This window comes from Apus apus, chromosome 5 (genome assembly GCF_020740795.1).
Source record: "Apus apus isolate bApuApu2 chromosome 5, bApuApu2.pri.cur, whole genome shotgun sequence".
In the NCBI taxonomy this organism is placed as follows: domain Eukaryota; kingdom Metazoa; phylum Chordata; class Aves; order Apodiformes; family Apodidae; genus Apus; species Apus apus.
The window spans coordinates 53,488,322-53,504,629 of NC_067286.1; the positions used below are offsets into that span (position 1 = coordinate 53,488,322).

Genomic DNA, 16,308 nt, shown 5'->3' on the forward strand with positions numbered 1-16,308 from the left:
TTAAATAATTTTTCATTAGCAGGCAAAAATTCAGGCAGGAATATCCAAGTCCTGGTCATATCCACTAACATTTGCAACCTATACAGACTGAATTTTAGTTTTTTTGGATGTTCAGTGGTATGACCATAATTTGATGTTTACCTCAAATCATAGAACAGTTTGGGTTGGAAATGACCTTTAAAGGTCATCTAGTCCAAGCCCCTTGCAATAAGCGGGGCTATCTTCAACTAGATCAGGTTGCTGTCCAACCTGACCTTGAATATTCTAGGGATGGGGCATCTACCACCTCTCCAGGCAACCTGTGCCAGTGTTTCACCACCCCCATCTTAAAACATTTCTCCCTTACATCTAGTCTAAATCTTCCCCTCTTTTATTTTAAAACCATTACCCTTTGCCCTATTGCAACAGATCCTACTAAAAAAAAAAGGCTGTCCCCATCTTTCTTAGAAGCCTATTTTGGATGTTGAAAAGCCACAGATAGCCTTATCTGTTACTGACTCTTATGTCTTAGTATTTAAACTGCTAGGGACCTTTTTCATATGGCAATCAGCACCACACAGTCCTAAACTTGACTTGTTATTGCCGGCATTATAGCAGTGATCAATAAGTTAACAATCCCAATGGAGCTTTTAGTTTTCATTCCGAGTGTATCAGTTCTGTTGGATTACAAATTATGACTTGCTATCCCCAAGGGCCAGCTAGAAAATCAGGGAGAATCCTATTCTCCCTAGTTCACTCCAGTGCACCTTCCCTTAGGCACTAGGATAAGGCAGATGGGGCTATATTTGGAAAAAGCATCTCGTTGGAGCCCTGTGAGATGCTGCATGCTCGCCTGCACCTGGTACAGACTATCTGGTAATGAAAATGGTATGTGCTGCTCCCAGCATGATAAGAAGAAAGCTGTGGGAGGAAATTATGGGGAAGACCTCACACCAGCCGTCCTGTGGTCAGGCCAAGCCTTGAGATCTGCAAGGCATGAGGTGTTTTTGGGCCAAGTCTGGGAGGTAGAAAAGTTATTTTTGCTGTGCAAAGGTTCATATGCTGTGATAATTTCAAGCTGTATAAATGAGGAGGGAACATAGGTAGGATTTTTTGGGGAGAGAAGGTTAACTTCACAAAATAAAACTTTAATGGTCACAGTGCAGACCAGAGAATTAGAGAAGCAGTCTGAAATGTGGATTGTTTAAAATTCATGTAGTATTTTAAGGCAATGTAGAATAGAAATCCCACTGATGAAAACAGGAAAAAAAAATAATTTCTACCCCATCCTCCTTTCCTTTAACAGCTGAAGTTTTGAGTCAAAGCTCCAATACTGAACATTCCATTGTTTGGTAAACATTAGGACACTGTAATTATTTCCACAATTTTCCTAGTACCTGAAGAAACTAAGGTAGCCATTCCTTCTTCTATTTCAATAATCCTTCTAAATATTGTTTTCTTAAGCCCAAGAAAGACTTTTGAACTCAGAGAAAATCCCATTGAGAGTAGATTTTTCATATCCTGGGATGCTGTCGGTGATTGCCACACCCTCTGATGCAGAAATGTTAGAGCTGCAGTGGATGTATACTGTTTATATATGCTCTTGTTGGCTCATTTCCCTTCTCCTTTCTCCTTTCTTCCTCATGAATTGAAGTGAATGCTGGATTTTTCACTGCAGTTGTTTTTTTTTAGAGTGGTCTGAATACCATTTCAGCATGATAATACAGGCTTAATGACAGAAGTCCGCTGTGTTAGTGGCTTTTCTCTTGCTTCAGGAAGGAAATAAATAGTTACCTCATTAAAATATCTCAGTCTGCTTCTGTATGAATGTCACTTAGCATCTGGCTGCAGCTTTGGTGGAATCTCGGGTCAAGAGAACCAATACTGATAGACTGATATACTGAATACCAATCATGTAAGCTGTTATTCATGGGGAAGTTAAGTTCCTATGCAGAGTATCAGCACAAGGCCCCTGCACACCATTTGAATACTAGCTAAAGCCAGAAATGTCACCGTTATCCTCTGCCTGGTTCTGGTTTGTTGTATTTCCAGACTTGTTTTGAATCCTTTGCTTCTTTGTCAAGCTTTCATTGAGGATAACCACATCTGTCAGTCTCACTTGCTTTTTAGAGCCTGGAAATAAAACTGCAAATTGTTTTCCAAAAGCTACTGATCTTCAGTGGGAAGGAGTCCCCACTGTCACATCTGTCTAGCTTTGGATCAGGAGGTGGGATGTGGGTCCCTCAGTTCCCGTTACATTAATTGCCCCACCATGACTATATTTAGTGTAATTTTTCTTTTCCGTGACGTAATTTCATTTTGTGGTGAAGTGTGGGATATTTTTCATCAAAGGTCTGGACTGATTATACAGCCAGGCAGGGAATAAACAACTCCTTTTAAAAAAAAATTGTTGCTGGTTGTGGTTTCTGACGTACCTCCTGTCTGCTTTTTGAGACCTTCAGTCTGGCTCAGGGCATGAGAAGTTACAGTCCTCTTTGCTAGGAAGTCATATGGAGGTATTGTAATCCTGCATTTATTTGTGTATTTGGGCATTGCATGTGTTCATGTGACTTTTTGAAGCCCCTGCAAGTTCTGGTAGGTAATTGCATGCTGAACCTCATGGTCTCAAATCCTACCATCTAATGAGGGAATCTTTGTAATTAATTAACCAGAAATTACATGATCTCATATCTCATAGGATAGGAGCCCTGTTGTGAAAGTGCTGGCTAAAGACAAATAAGGTCCAAAAGGTTATCCTACTGAAACCTTTCAGCAGCTGACCTCTACTGACTATGAAAGCTTTCTGGAGAGTGTTTGCCTTCCAAGTCCTTCACAGTGAATTCATTGATGAGGGAAGACTTAACTTGAACAGTTGACTGTTTATTTGCACAGTGGCTCTTAAGAAGTTGCAGAAATAGGAAGACCAGACCGTGATTTTGTTTCAAGGAGAATGAGTACTTCGAAGAAACAGTACAACAGAGTTTGCTGTTGGTTCTGTGGAACAGTTTTTATTTTAGCTAGCAGGAAAAATAAACACATTCCAAGTGAAAAACCAGCTCTCTTCCCCTTGAATTGAAGTTAGATTGGCATGAAAAAGAAAACAGAAACTTACACTTTCCTCATTCACCTATGAGGGATCTTGGCTTGCTCTGACTTTGAAGGTAAAAACCTGTTTCCCATAAAGTCAGTAGCAGAACAGTTACTTGTAAGGGGCTGCCTCACCCATGCCTGGCTGCTTGGGTAGTGTATATAGTGAGCATACTTCTAGTGAAGTTCAGGCTAAATATGGAAGATGACTTTCCTTGTCAGTTGTATTGTTCTCCTCTCTGGTAGCTTTAATCTCTTATTAGGCTCTTGCCAGAAGCACCTACCTCACAGGCCCTCTCTTTCTGGACTCTTATGGAATAATTAATTTCTGTCAGATGGTGTGACTGCATGTGTTTTAGCGTTCCTGCAGCGTGCCTTTAGTGTCACTTAACACTATCGCATTTGTTTAAAAGGAAATAAGGTGAAACCCAAGATCACTACTACATTAAAACCACCATGCCCCAAATAAATGTGGATTTTGTTTCCAGTGTTGCTTTTTGGCCATGAGTGCCTTTCCTTGTCACTCCAGCCCTTTCTGCCTACACTTTTTCACAGCCAGGGGATCAGATGCCACAGTTGCCACATCCTGTCTCAGGTTGCTGTGCCCAGGTTATGTCTGTGCTTCAGATGCTTTTCCAGTCTCTGAATCCCGTAGCTCAGGAGGGTAGTCACTGCCCTAGAGCAGGGTGAACCTCAGGTTCTTGGTCAAGCAGTGGAACAGGCAGCAGAGGAAAGTGGTGGGGTCACTATCCCTGAAGGCATTCAAAAAAACCTGTAGACATGGCACTTCAGGACATGATTTAGTTGGTATGGTGGTGTTGGGTTGATGGTTGGACTTGATGATCTTGGAGGTCTATTCGAACCTATGATTCTCTTCCAGAGCTGCATACTGGATACTTCAAACTCCTCCATGTGAAAAACTCTTTCCTTGGAAACCAGCCCTACCAGTAACATAAAGTGGCAAGCCAAGGTGAGAAGCAGCCCCAGAGGTGACTTTAAATTTGCTGCCTCCTCCTGATTTTCGCAGATAGCACATTCTCTCACTGCTCCATCATCTCTTCCTCCCAGGTGAGGGGTTGATTTCCCAGGATTTGTATCTCCATAATTTCCAGCAGTCCTCTCTCTTAATCTGCTCTCTAGGCAGCAGCCAACTGGCAATCAGTGCTGGTTCCTTTTCTGTCCAGCCTGTGCTGGGATCCTCAGGTGGCTGCATGTTGCAGCAGTGATGCTGAGGCTAATCCACTGTGTCCACAACAGCACAATAAAACCTTCTCCTTTCCCTCCTGAGGACACTGCCAAATTCAGTGGGGACTGTTGGGAGCCTTGGTGAAGTCTCCCCCAGCTCTCCCATGAATCCCATGGAATCCATAAGTGAACAAATAATGACAGTTGTCCAGTCTGTGTTTCTTACGTGTTCAGAATTTCCCAAGGGCTTGCTATGGGAATGATGAGCTCCTGGTGTTTTGGGCTCTTTCCCCTGCTCTGTGTGTGGCACACCCCACCTCTCTGTGGCACACCCCGGCCAGGTGTGCAACACTACCAAGACACGTTATTTTGGAGAAGCAGACCCATTGTCCATTGCTGAGCTATTCCAGAAACATGCCCACGTGCTTCCATACTCCACTTCAGAGGGACCACCCTACACAAAATAGGTACAAACTTCATCCCAGAACCTGAGGTACCTCATTGCTCCTGTTTCTCCCCAGCGGCCACTGGCACTGGGGCAGGTCCCATGGGTGCTGGTGTGGGGTGGCTGGCACAGGGGTTGCCTCCAGTTTGTCCCCCTGCGGTGTGTGACAGCAGCGATGCTGTGACCCCAGTGCCCGCCCCCTGTTGCCGTGGAGATTGCGTGTGCTGTTGCTAGGCAGCTGAAGCATCTTCCCTTGCACACTGCAGTGCCACGAAATTCTCAACTTTCCTCCCTCCTATCTCCCTTCTTTGATTTTGAAGATAAGAGTCCTTTGGCTCTTACCCTGCTTCATCCAGTTGCACTGCTGTGATTTCTCAGTGTTAACCCTGTAGATGCTGCAAAGCCCGCGGGGCATTGCAAATAGGATTTATGGAAACAAATTCAGGGCTGAAGGAGTTAAAGTGGTTGGGGTTAGACTACAGAGGAAATGATTCCTAGCAGATAAACTACTTAAAATGTTCTGGCGTTGATGGAAGGGGAGGTTTGAGGCTGCAGTCTTTTGTTCCATCACTGGTGGTTTATATGAATAAAACACAGACTAAAATATCACTACAAGGTAAGAAAATCAGCTTGAATGGGCCTAATTAATCTCTTCGGTTATGATACATACTTAGCTTTTTGGTATCCTCTGCTTGCATTTACTGATTTTGATGTGGCATGTGAATGATAATTTAACCATGGAGCCTGTCATGTACAGTATTTGACTTATTTGGCTTGAATAATAAAGATATCAGCCTGTATTCTTGGAGTATACTGCATTAATCAGACTTGCAGGAATGATCACATGGTACTCTATCGCCTTTCCCTGTTAGCTGCTGCTTGTCAGCAGCTGGCTGAGCTGTAGGCTGCAGGCCAGTATCTGCATACCCTTTCTCTTCAGAATATTTCAAATATACTGTCTCGTCATTATGCATTTTGCTGCAGTTTGACAAACTAAATGGTCCTCCTGCACCTTAAGAAGATTATTTTAAATTTCAGAGCATTTGTGTAGTTACTAGGCCATGTATGCATTTGAAGAATTCAGGTAGGCTCTCTGTTTTATACATCAGTGTGCTCGGGTTTTGTTCTCTCCAGGTTTTTGCTGTGTAATGTCAGTCAGTTTTAACAGTTCTTCAATGTGCAAATATTTTGTGTGTTTTAAAATCTCTACCCTTTGCATGGGGAGAAGTGCTTGAAGGGTAAGATGCAGGTAATGGTAGCTAGCTGCATGATGAAGTGCAAAACTGGGTAATTGATTATATCTTGCACAAATTTCATTGCCGTGCAGTCAGAAGCTGTGAGTAGAGTGTAGTTATAAATATAAACCAGAAACTGTTCTGTTTAAAAGGGTCTTAGCTATTTTTGGTTCCAGAGAATCTGACAGATGCTCCTTTCAGATAGAATACTGATTGTGATAGAGAAGAGAAAACTGATGCTTGGATTGAATACGGGATTATATTTGATGCTGCTGCAGAGTATACATGTCTGTTTTTCCTAATTCTGTAGCTGCAGAATTCGGTATGCATTGCATTCCAAATAACAATATGGTTAAGTTTGTTGGGGTTGGTTTGTTATTTGCAAACATTTGAGTAACTGTGATTGTTAGAGTATAAAATTAGCACCTTTTATTTGATATTGGTTCTGCTCAGTATTGCCTCTACCCCCTCTTTCCCTCCATCCCCACCCCCAGTGTAACTCCATCCTTATGCAAGTATGGAGAGCTCTTAAAACTGTAACTGATTTTTTTAAGATATGAAGCAGAAATTCTGCCCTTGCTAAGAGTTGATTATTTTATCTGCAATAAAACAGTAATGGCCTTGAAAAAAAACTGGTCAGTAGCTGTGGGGTAGGGGTGTCTCACTTCTTTTTATTTTTAAATTTGTTTTGCTTAGTGTGTTCTGATTCTTATAACTCATGTTATAAACTTGTCCAGATAAAATGGTGACAATGTTGTAACAGCATTAGGGATCTCTTATTTATATGTTTGTGTATCATTATTATAATGTATCTTAAAAATACCCTTTCTTTTTTGACTCTTAAAAAGGAGATTGTTTGACCAAGTATGTGAAGATGGGTTGTCTCTGTATGCACAATTAACATTCTGTATATTTTCAAATTAAACTTTCTAATCTCAGATGAAATATTTCTAAAATTATTTCTGCCTTTTGTTAAACCATTTAATATATTGACAGATTCCCTTATTTTGTTATTTGGTGATTGGTTCTGTGTGGAAGTGAGCAGTGTCAAAAGCAGTAAAAGCAGCTCCAGGACACCCCCCACCCTCCCAATATCCTGATTCCAGACATAAGGGCTGAGGAGATGCAGTCTGTGTGTACTTCTGTTGTGAAATGCTGTGTGATCCTGTCTGAGGGAAAAGATTTTACTAGAAGACCAGGTAATGCTGTGTAACTGCAGTTGCTAAAGGGCTGTTAGGAGATAGCTGATATCTTGACATCACTGATTGTTGGCAGTAATTTAAGATGCAAATGGGTCCCAAACTTACTATGCCACTTACTATGGCCACAGAATTATTGTATTTCCCCTCACTGGTTGGGTCCTATTCTTAACAGAGTGAAACTCTTAATAAATCTAAATGAGAAGAAAAAAAGGTGTTTTAAAAATTCAGTTTTAAAAGCCTTAGGTGTCTTTCAGCAGCTTTCCTAGACATCTTGGGTCAAGAAGATACCTACTTTTCTAGCAAGAATGGTCAAATGCTGATTACACACCCATTAAGCTTATTAAATGACTTGTCATCCTCTCATAGACTTGATTTGAATATAGTATTAACATTTGATATGCACATTGCTGGACCTTTTCTTTTAAATCTTCTGCACTGATAGGGCTGTAGTTACTGTATAGCAGCATTTAAATGACATTTATTTTATTAGGCATTTCAGTGGTGGTTTGTTAAGGTTATATCTGCATGTTGATGGTATTTTATGGTATGATTATTCTCATGCCTGTGGTTATATTACATTATGATGGGATCAAAACATATCTGGTGAGATAAAGAAAAGAGTCTAGTTGAGCAGTGGGGTGAAGCAGGCTCCTGGAAGCAAAACTGATGTAGCAGTGGGTGGCACTCTTCTCTAGACTAATGGCCCCTGGTCCTTGGTGGTAAAACATAAGCTTGCGTGTATCTGTCATCTTAACTTTGACCTGCAAGCAGATGCTGGCATGCATGTTGTAGAAGCATGGCTGCTCCCACCTTTCCGTGCACCTACAGGGCTTGAGTACCTAAGTATCCAGAGAAGTAGTGACCCCACTGGTGCCTGCTCACTCAAACGCGTAATTTCTCTATGTCCTGTTCTACATTTTGCTTTCTGCCTCCAGGTGGGGTGTTAAAGACGCACAGGACTCCCAAGGTGGGTGGTGGGGGGCTGTGGCACCCCAGCCCACTGCCAAGAGATGTCACCACACTCTGGCTGCCCACATTCCCCTGTCATTTCAATTTGATGTAGCCACCTTCACTTCCCTGGTGAAAGGGTGCTGGTGTATTTTCGTAAAGTGTGAAGCAGCTACTGGACCTCTCTACAGGACTATCTGGATAAGTGGCCCTGGTGTGCTGCTTGTGAAACACTTATTTGTAAAGCCCTTGGGGTTGAAATATTACCCCTGTGGTTATTGGCTGGATAAACAGAGACTTAAACCTCAGAAAAAATAAGAGGGCAAATCCACTGAATCGTCTAGTTCTGTGCATTGGCCAAGTTTGGTTTATCTTACTTTTGGGAAGAACCTGCTGTCCCCTGGAAAACTTCAATTGCTTTTATAGCAAGCATTAAAGCTAAGCAGTCCTGTATCAGTTTATATAGGTGGCTGGTTTCTATGTGATACCAGCTGGGTCCATTTTCCTACTGATTTCCTACACTGTCTTCACACAACCTCAACACTTACATGCATTTGTTTTATATTTGGAGGTAACATCGTTCATCAGCCACATTTATATGATCTCCTGCTGGCTGCACTATCGTAAGGTGACTTTGCACGTGAAACCAACGAGAGGATGGTACACTTGGCCACAAGCAATGCTCCTCGTTTGGTATGCTCAGTACAGATTTAGCTCTCTAGCAGCAGAACACAAATGCATATCCTTTTCTTTTGTTGCAATACCTTTATTTCTGGGATATTTCTTGGTATTCTTCTCAGTGAGCTGGTGTCTGTCTATTTCTGATACACCGCCTACCTTGGCATCGCAGTATTTTTAACTGCATCTTCTGCTCCCCCATCCACTGAGCAAAACTGAGAATGCTACAAGAAGGAAAATGAGTCTTTCAGAATAGGCTGGCTATGAACAGAGGAAACAAAACCCACTGATTAACAGAACATGAACATGACTGTACAGCATTTGGGTACTGTGGTGCATGTGGAAACTCTCATGTGCTGATCCCCCAAGCAGCAGCAGCAGGAGCCTCCTGGGAACAGGTCATCCTCTGTTATCTGGGAGCAAATGTAAGCATTGAATTTACTGTGCCTATAGGTATTTCATGATTGAGTTTAGAACTGGAACCAAACCCAGGAATGCTGACACCTAAGCCTCCCATTTTGCTGCTGCCAAACTGAAAACTGAATCCTCCACATTAGTGAGGAATTCTGGTTTTAATACAATTCTGCAAACCCAAATTCCAGTGGCAGGTGCCCACTGAACACCTGCTCTGACTTTGGCTGCAACATTCAGCACATTGCGGCCAACAGTTCAGATACCTCCAGGGTAGATGGCACATTTATGAAAGCACACGAGAAAGGGTGAGCATGATCATTTTGCAAAGGTGGACTTGATATTAAAACTTGAAGGTGAGTGGCTTATCGTCCCTCCTCCCCCAGGAAATAATAAGATGATTTTTGGAAAGGACAAAAGGCTGATGCTCCAAAGGGATGCAGACCTGTCTCCCGTGGCTTTTGCTGCCCAAAATTCCTAAGAAGGGAGGCCATTTGAATAATGCTAGTTTTCAGAATTGCCACTGAATTCTGAATAGATAAGCAACTTCGGAAAGCTGGAGGCACTTGAAGGGATGGCTTGTGTCACGAACTGCTCTTTAAAAACAACAAAAAAATATCTGCTGTTCCTTTCTACAACAAATATGACATGTTGATGAGCAAGAAGCATCAGGAGAGTTGCCAAAAAACTATTTTAGTTGTAAGAAGAGTGTAGTTTTTGTGGAGAGGGGTAATGGGGTTCCAGCATTACAGAGAAGTGGAACAAATTGTTGTTCCAAGTCAGCGTCTCTGACCTCTGAGGTTAGATGGAGCAGCCAGTGAAAAATGTACTAAATAGTGCAGTTAGTCTTTTCTGACAAGAGTGAAAAAGTATCAGGGAGTAATTGTTGCTGAAGTCAAAAGGCGTTAAAATGAAAGGGAATAAACAAGCCTAAAATGAGAAAACTGAAGGATGGCATTTTGGCAGACCGTAATTGGTTGCAGTATATCAGCCCCTTCTAACCTTCTGAACTCACCCACTGCATTGTCACGTTCAAAATATCCTTTAGGTACTTAACATATAACCACACATGTGTGAACCTAAAAGCTTAAAGTGGCCAGTTCAGCTTCAGCAGACAAGTGAAGCTGCAGGCCTGCTGAATTTCTGCTTCACAGTGCTTACTCCTCGATGGGCTATGTCCAACAAGTGAACCAGCTGGCTGTGTTCCTCTCTTTTTTCCATATGTGGATACATGGAATTTAATGCAAAACTTGATAATAATACATGGTTGAGAGAGAAGCTTTTGATTCCATGCAGGAATTAGCAAGTGTAGCCATCCATGTTGCAAATGTGAATATTCCATACAAGGCATCTCATCAGAGAATATGCATATGCACAAGGAGGGGCAAGTTAGGGTTCCTGTAAGATCTGTAATTCCTTTTGCAGCATTCTTCATTTCAGAGTTCACCCTTCAGTTTTTAACCAAGAAGTTAAATTTTCTGGGTTGGGTCTGAAACAAACTTGCACTGAATTAAAAAAAAAGGAGAAAAAGGAACAAGTTATGGGGTTTGGTTTGTTGTTTTTGGTTGGATTTTTTTTTGCTGAAGGTAGTTGTCTGAAGTCTGCCCTTTGATATTTGAAATGGATTTTAGCTACTTGGTTTTTGGACAGTTGTTATTTGTGCACACAAGGCATACACCCTGAGGAAATGTTGCTTCCTTGAACCGCAGATTGAATCAAATGTTTTTCTGACATACTTTTCCGTGTGACAACTGACACTGCAGTTGCCACATATTTCAGTGGTTTAGCATAGAGGCAGTTGAAGAGAAAGAGAGGAATACTTCTAAGGCAGTAATATGAGAATACCACTGCTGGGAATGAAGATAAGCACATACTATTCTCATAGTGGCTGTGTTGTAATATTTCTACCGAAGAGTAAAATAACTAGAGACTCTTTGTTAAAGATTGTGGGGTTGGGTTTGGCCAGATTTTAAGAGTAAAATATTCTGGTGCCAGGGAGTATCATCTTGTGTTAGATATAAATGTTAAAGGAGATTTATCCCAGAGTATTAATTGGACTGGGGGAGCCCCAGCATGTATGGAAGGAGGTAAATTCTAGTCACACTAAAATAGGCATAAAATTGTGGAGTGTGTGTTCGGAGCTTGAAACATGGGGCTGGCTGTGGAAGTATAATGTGCTCCGATCTTTTCCCTGGTCCAGCTGTGCACCCTGCAGAGCAACCATCTCACTGGTGCCGAAGGCCTGGTTAGGCTACCTGAGGTCTACAGCAGTGTTATTCATTTGCAAAACCAAGACATTTCCTCTCTGCTCCCCTTGCCTTATAGGTGTGGTAACCTGTTTTTGTATTCTTCTGTTGTCTCTCTCATCTCCTATACATATTTTTCCCTCCCCCCTCCCTTTTCTTAATCATCCTTGTAGTAATATTCAGAAACAAGAAGTGGCTTCTGTTGTTTAATGAGGATCTAGACACACTTTTCAGAACTGATGCGAGTTATCAAGACAGATGGAAATTGATGTCAATCTTGAAAATGAAAACAAACACATGAGTACAGATGGCTTCTTTAAAGAACAGAATTCATGATCATTTTTAAATCCACCTGTGGGCATCCATTAGAGCAAGTCATTCTCAGTCCTTCCTGCCTCTTTTAAGCCATAGTTTAAAGTCTTGAAGCACTTTAGTTTGGCTTCCCTGGAAAACAGCTGTTGCCCACTGCTGCTTACTTTCAGTGCCAGCTTCTTAGGGGTGGATGCTTGATTTGGCATTCTGGTATCTTCCAGAGATGTTGGCTATCCCTGTCCCTGACCTTAACTTCAGCTACACAATGCCATAGATATCTACCTTCCCTCTTGTCCTTTCTTGTGCAGCAAGACCAAGCAGATCAAATTGCTGGTCTTCCTATGTCTGCTGTTCATAGGGTCAATACAGGATATGGAGACTTCTTCCTGTGATACTTTTTCATCCTTAAAGGTCATTATTGCCTTTGAAGGGGAATACCTTGGTCTCTGGGGAACTGGTTTAATTCCTGCAGGAATTGGGAGCATAGAGCTGGGTGGAATGATGTGTGCCTCTCTTTTTTTTTTGCACAGGAGGATGGGTGGGACCTCAGAACACTGTCTGTTGGGAAACGCTGACTGCACAGAGCATCAGCTCATACCCCATCATTACAAGCTTTGTATTCATCAACTCACTTAGCTCAGCTTCGAATTATAGAACCTTGTGTGTTTTAGATCAGCTGCCTATAAATTGAGACTAGAAGAACCCATGATTTGAGTGGTTCATACAAAGCTTCATGAAGATTTCTTAAAACACAGAAGAATGAAAGGAAACATAAGAGCTGAGAGCTGAAAAATCAAAGTTCAAAATAAATGTTGCAGTTTCTTCATGTTGAGATGTGCTTCTCCATATTAAGATTGCCTCAAAAGCCAATGGGCACGCTTTTGAGGTTATAGAGAGTTAAAGTCAAATGTTTATAGAGTTTCTTTCCTTTAAGGTGGTATCTGTAGTTGCAGGTTACTAGCTGAACAGCAGCTGAGGAGCTTCTTCATGCCACGGAGGGAAACATGGGTTGAATTCCATACTTTGGACTGCATAGCACAGTTGGGCCCATCTTTTTTAGAAACCATTGCTGCCTCCTGCAAGAGACCAGTGTGGCTTCGGTAAGGTTGTGAGAAGACAAATTTGTCCATTGGGTGTTTGCAGTATTATCTTTCAAACGCAGTTCAGAAGAAGCTGACACTTGATCTCTCTTTGTTGAAGCTATTGCAGAGCAGCAGAAGGTGATGAGAGTGAAAAGTGTGTGAAATAGGCCATTTCTTTCCATCTAGATGCCATAAAATCAAAGCTAACCTCTGGAGAACAACGAAAGTGACCTGTGTGAGAGTAACATAGAGGAAAACCTGCACACAGACAAGAATAATGCATGTAGCAGATGGTGTTTGGATTGCAAAGTGCCATGAAGTTGGAGGGATAACAACTGGGCTAGTCTGAGCTCGAGGATGATGGCTCTGTTTCACAGAAGCAGAGATGAGGGTTTTAATCTGAAACTGAATGAGAATACGATTTTTCCAGCTCTTCTTTGGCAGAAGTACAGACTTTGATACTTCTCCATTGCCAAAAATTGAAATAGGATTGTTTTGATGTGGATTGATCAGGCAGTGTAGTGTTCCCATGTTGGTTCAGGATATGAAGACTTAAAATTCTGCTTTGTGTGATTCTGGATTATGTGAAAAACTGCTCTTAAAAAATTACAAATTTGATTTTAAATCTAGATTGTCCACATCCTAGTCTTAGGTATTTTGGCATAAGGCATGAGAAATTGTGCTGTCTTTATGGGAGCCAATGTCTTTCCATAAATGTACTACCATAGAGCTGTTGTAGTGGTCAGGGTCAAGGGATAGGAATTAGGAAATGTTCAAAGGGAGAGTGAATATCTTTTATTGAACCAACTTCTGTAATTGGTGAAAACAAGCAAGCTCATGATTACACAAACCCTTTACACATCTGAAACAGAAGTTTTGAACAAAGAAATTAAAAAAAAAATCGAAGCCACCCAGAAGGAGGATAATTCCCTAGTGTAAAGCTTCTGCTTTTCTTTTCATTAAAGTGTAAATTATTAGCAATTTTGTAAAGCCTCAGACTAATTTCCCATTAAATTTGTCAGTGGGAGAGCACAAAAAGAGAGGGGAAAAACAAGCTTGAAAGAAATAAAAGGAGAAAAAGACTGATAAAAATTAGGAAAAGAGATGATTGAAAATTTTGTTTCAGACTGAAGGAGGGTATTTTATCAAAAAGCTTGTCTTTTTTTCTGACTGTAAGAATTGGTGTAATGAAAGAACTATTTGTGCAAATCTTGCCTCCACAGATCATCTTTGCTTGATGAGACAGCACTTTTTGATGTTATTTCATGCTATCTACATTTCATGTGGTTAACACCGTTCTGCCCAGCTAGTACAGCTTTTGCTCCTTTGGCAAGGAGCTGTTTCTTACAAAATTGGGTTAAAATGGCAGTAACAGATAAAACTCTTTTTGACATCCATTACAAATTATGTGAGATCAAAGTCACATTCTTCTTTTAATTGGAGAATGGAAATCTAAGAATCATATTTCAAAAATCAAGAAAAATTCATTTTACATGGATCAGAATTTCACAAGAGCGTGTATCTGCTCTAATTATTCTGGGGGGAGGACCGGCTGGATGCTATTTAAGTAGAAAATTGGTCTTTGTCTTTAAAGGCTCACATAGATGTGGAATATTTGAACTGTTTGAAACTTTATGTTTGTTGTCCAGTGCTAAACAATGTGGAAAATGTGATTCTTAACTTGTCTGTCTGTGTTGCAGAATGGAGGGAGCAGGCATTATGGGCTGAACATTGTAAGAAGCTGCTGTTTTCTCAAATCTATGGTTTTTCAGTGCATCATGTTGCAGGAGAATAAGACTGATGAAGACTTCTTCCATGGGATCACATTAAAACTGGCAAGCTATGACATCCCCTGTGATTGTTACATCATCAGGAAGATGTATCAGTAAATGTCATTGCCAGAGCAGTATAGGTGGGCAGTGGTATTTAAAGCCTTTTCAGAAGCGCATACAAGAGGGACAAAGTCATGAAAAAAATCACTTATAACCTGGAAGGATGCTGTTAGAGAAAATGAAATGCATTTTGCTTGGGACTTTGTCACAAGAGAAAGAAGTTCTTGCCTAGAGCCTGTGCTTTAGGTTGCATGCAGTTACAGTGCTGCTTGGGCATAAGTATGTCCCAGCTAAGCCAGATAGTTGCACCATCACTGTATGCCCTTTTAAAATAAAGAACATGGCACAAGCTTCACCATGCTTTAAAGCAAGTAAGGCAGTCCTTTGAGTCACATGTAAGGGTGATGTATGGCACAACTGGACTCATCCTTTTCTGGTATTGGGATATCTCTGTTGCAAGAGAAACGCTTTAGGAATTCTAAGTACTTGGTAATACAAAAGCTGGGGAACAAGCCACCACCACTTTGGAAAAAAATTACCCTCAAAGCTTGATGATGACTGTACTGGATTGTTAGTCAGGGTTATTGATGCTAATAGGAGGTAATGCATTTGGGTAAATAATTCCCCTATAGTCAATTTTAGCTACTCTAAAAAACTAATAGTAATTTCCAAACACACACAAACAGCACAGGCTCATTAAACAAAGATAGGCGTTTATTTAAACTATTTATAAAGTGTAGTGTGAAAAGGAGGAGTAGGAAAATGTCCTACTAAAGAAGCAGATGCAATGTAAGGTAGCTAGGTAGTTTTACATTAAAAAGATGTCTGATTTGTTGTGGAAGATCCTGACATTGCTGACAAAGATGTAACAATATCCCAGTTTTGAAGGTTGCAGTAAGAGAAAATCAATCCTGAAATACAATGTGATTTCCGAGCACTGAGACTTAGGAAGTGGAGGGATTGTTTGGAGGGGGATGCCATGCACTTGCTATTGCCTCAGCCCCTGCAGCAGTTGTGCTCCTTTCAGGACCAGTTTTCTCCCAGAAAAAGGATTGTATCTACGCTGCCAAGTGCACAAACACAGGGTGTGAGTGTGAGCTCAGTCCCTGCAGCTTCCCACGTCCCTTCTGAGCTCTGGCCACACTTGGTGACTATGGGACTACGTCAGGGTAGCCTCGATTGCCCAATACTGAAGATTTCAGCTGGCTGTGTTGTGTGCGTGGGCGAGGGGAGAGCAAGGGGTCAGACAGGGACCGGTTCTCCCTGTAAATATGAAACTTGGCTTCTGAGGTCTGGAATGTGTTTTGCTTTGTTTTTTTGGTTAGTTCCATCTGAAAGTTCCGTAGTTGGTCTGGCTGGCCAGGGGATACCAGAGATTGCAGTTGTTGCTCAAGGGCCAGGCAGCTGCTGCCTTGCTGCCACACACTGGGATTACCACATTTAGGGTCCTGCCAAGGACAGAGACCCCGCTATGGTTTTACTTCTTGGGGTTTTCTCCGCATCGGCTTCCCCAGTATGTGTGGTATCCAAGTACATCCAAGTATCCAAGCACAGCACTCAGATGGTCATGCATTGCCAAAGTCAAGTTTCTGTTGCATTCTTGGGACCTCTGAGGTTTTAAAATCCTTATCTGCAAATTACATGTATGAAAATAACACACACATAA

At 41.5% G+C, this 16,308-nt stretch overlaps 1 protein-coding gene across 6 annotated transcripts in view; it reads left to right on the forward strand.

Annotated features, from left to right (window-relative positions):
• EVL (Enah/Vasp-like) overlaps nt 1–16,308 on the forward strand; it is a 146,362-nt gene that overhangs the window by 19,887 nt on the left and 110,167 nt on the right. For 4 of the 6 annotated variants that reach the window (XM_051621670.1, XM_051621674.1, XM_051621676.1 and 1 more), the window contains exon 1: nt 5,568–5,780. The exons of 1 other annotated variant lie outside the window; for it this stretch is intronic. In XM_051621670.1, the coding sequence (XP_051477630.1) occupies nt 5,758–5,780 (23 nt within the window). In that variant the 5' untranslated portion in view covers nt 5,568–5,757. Of the gene's footprint in view, nt 1–4,978; nt 5,313–5,567; nt 5,781–16,308 lie in introns of those variants that run through there. One more of the 6 variants, XM_051621673.1, reaches the window with a different exon arrangement.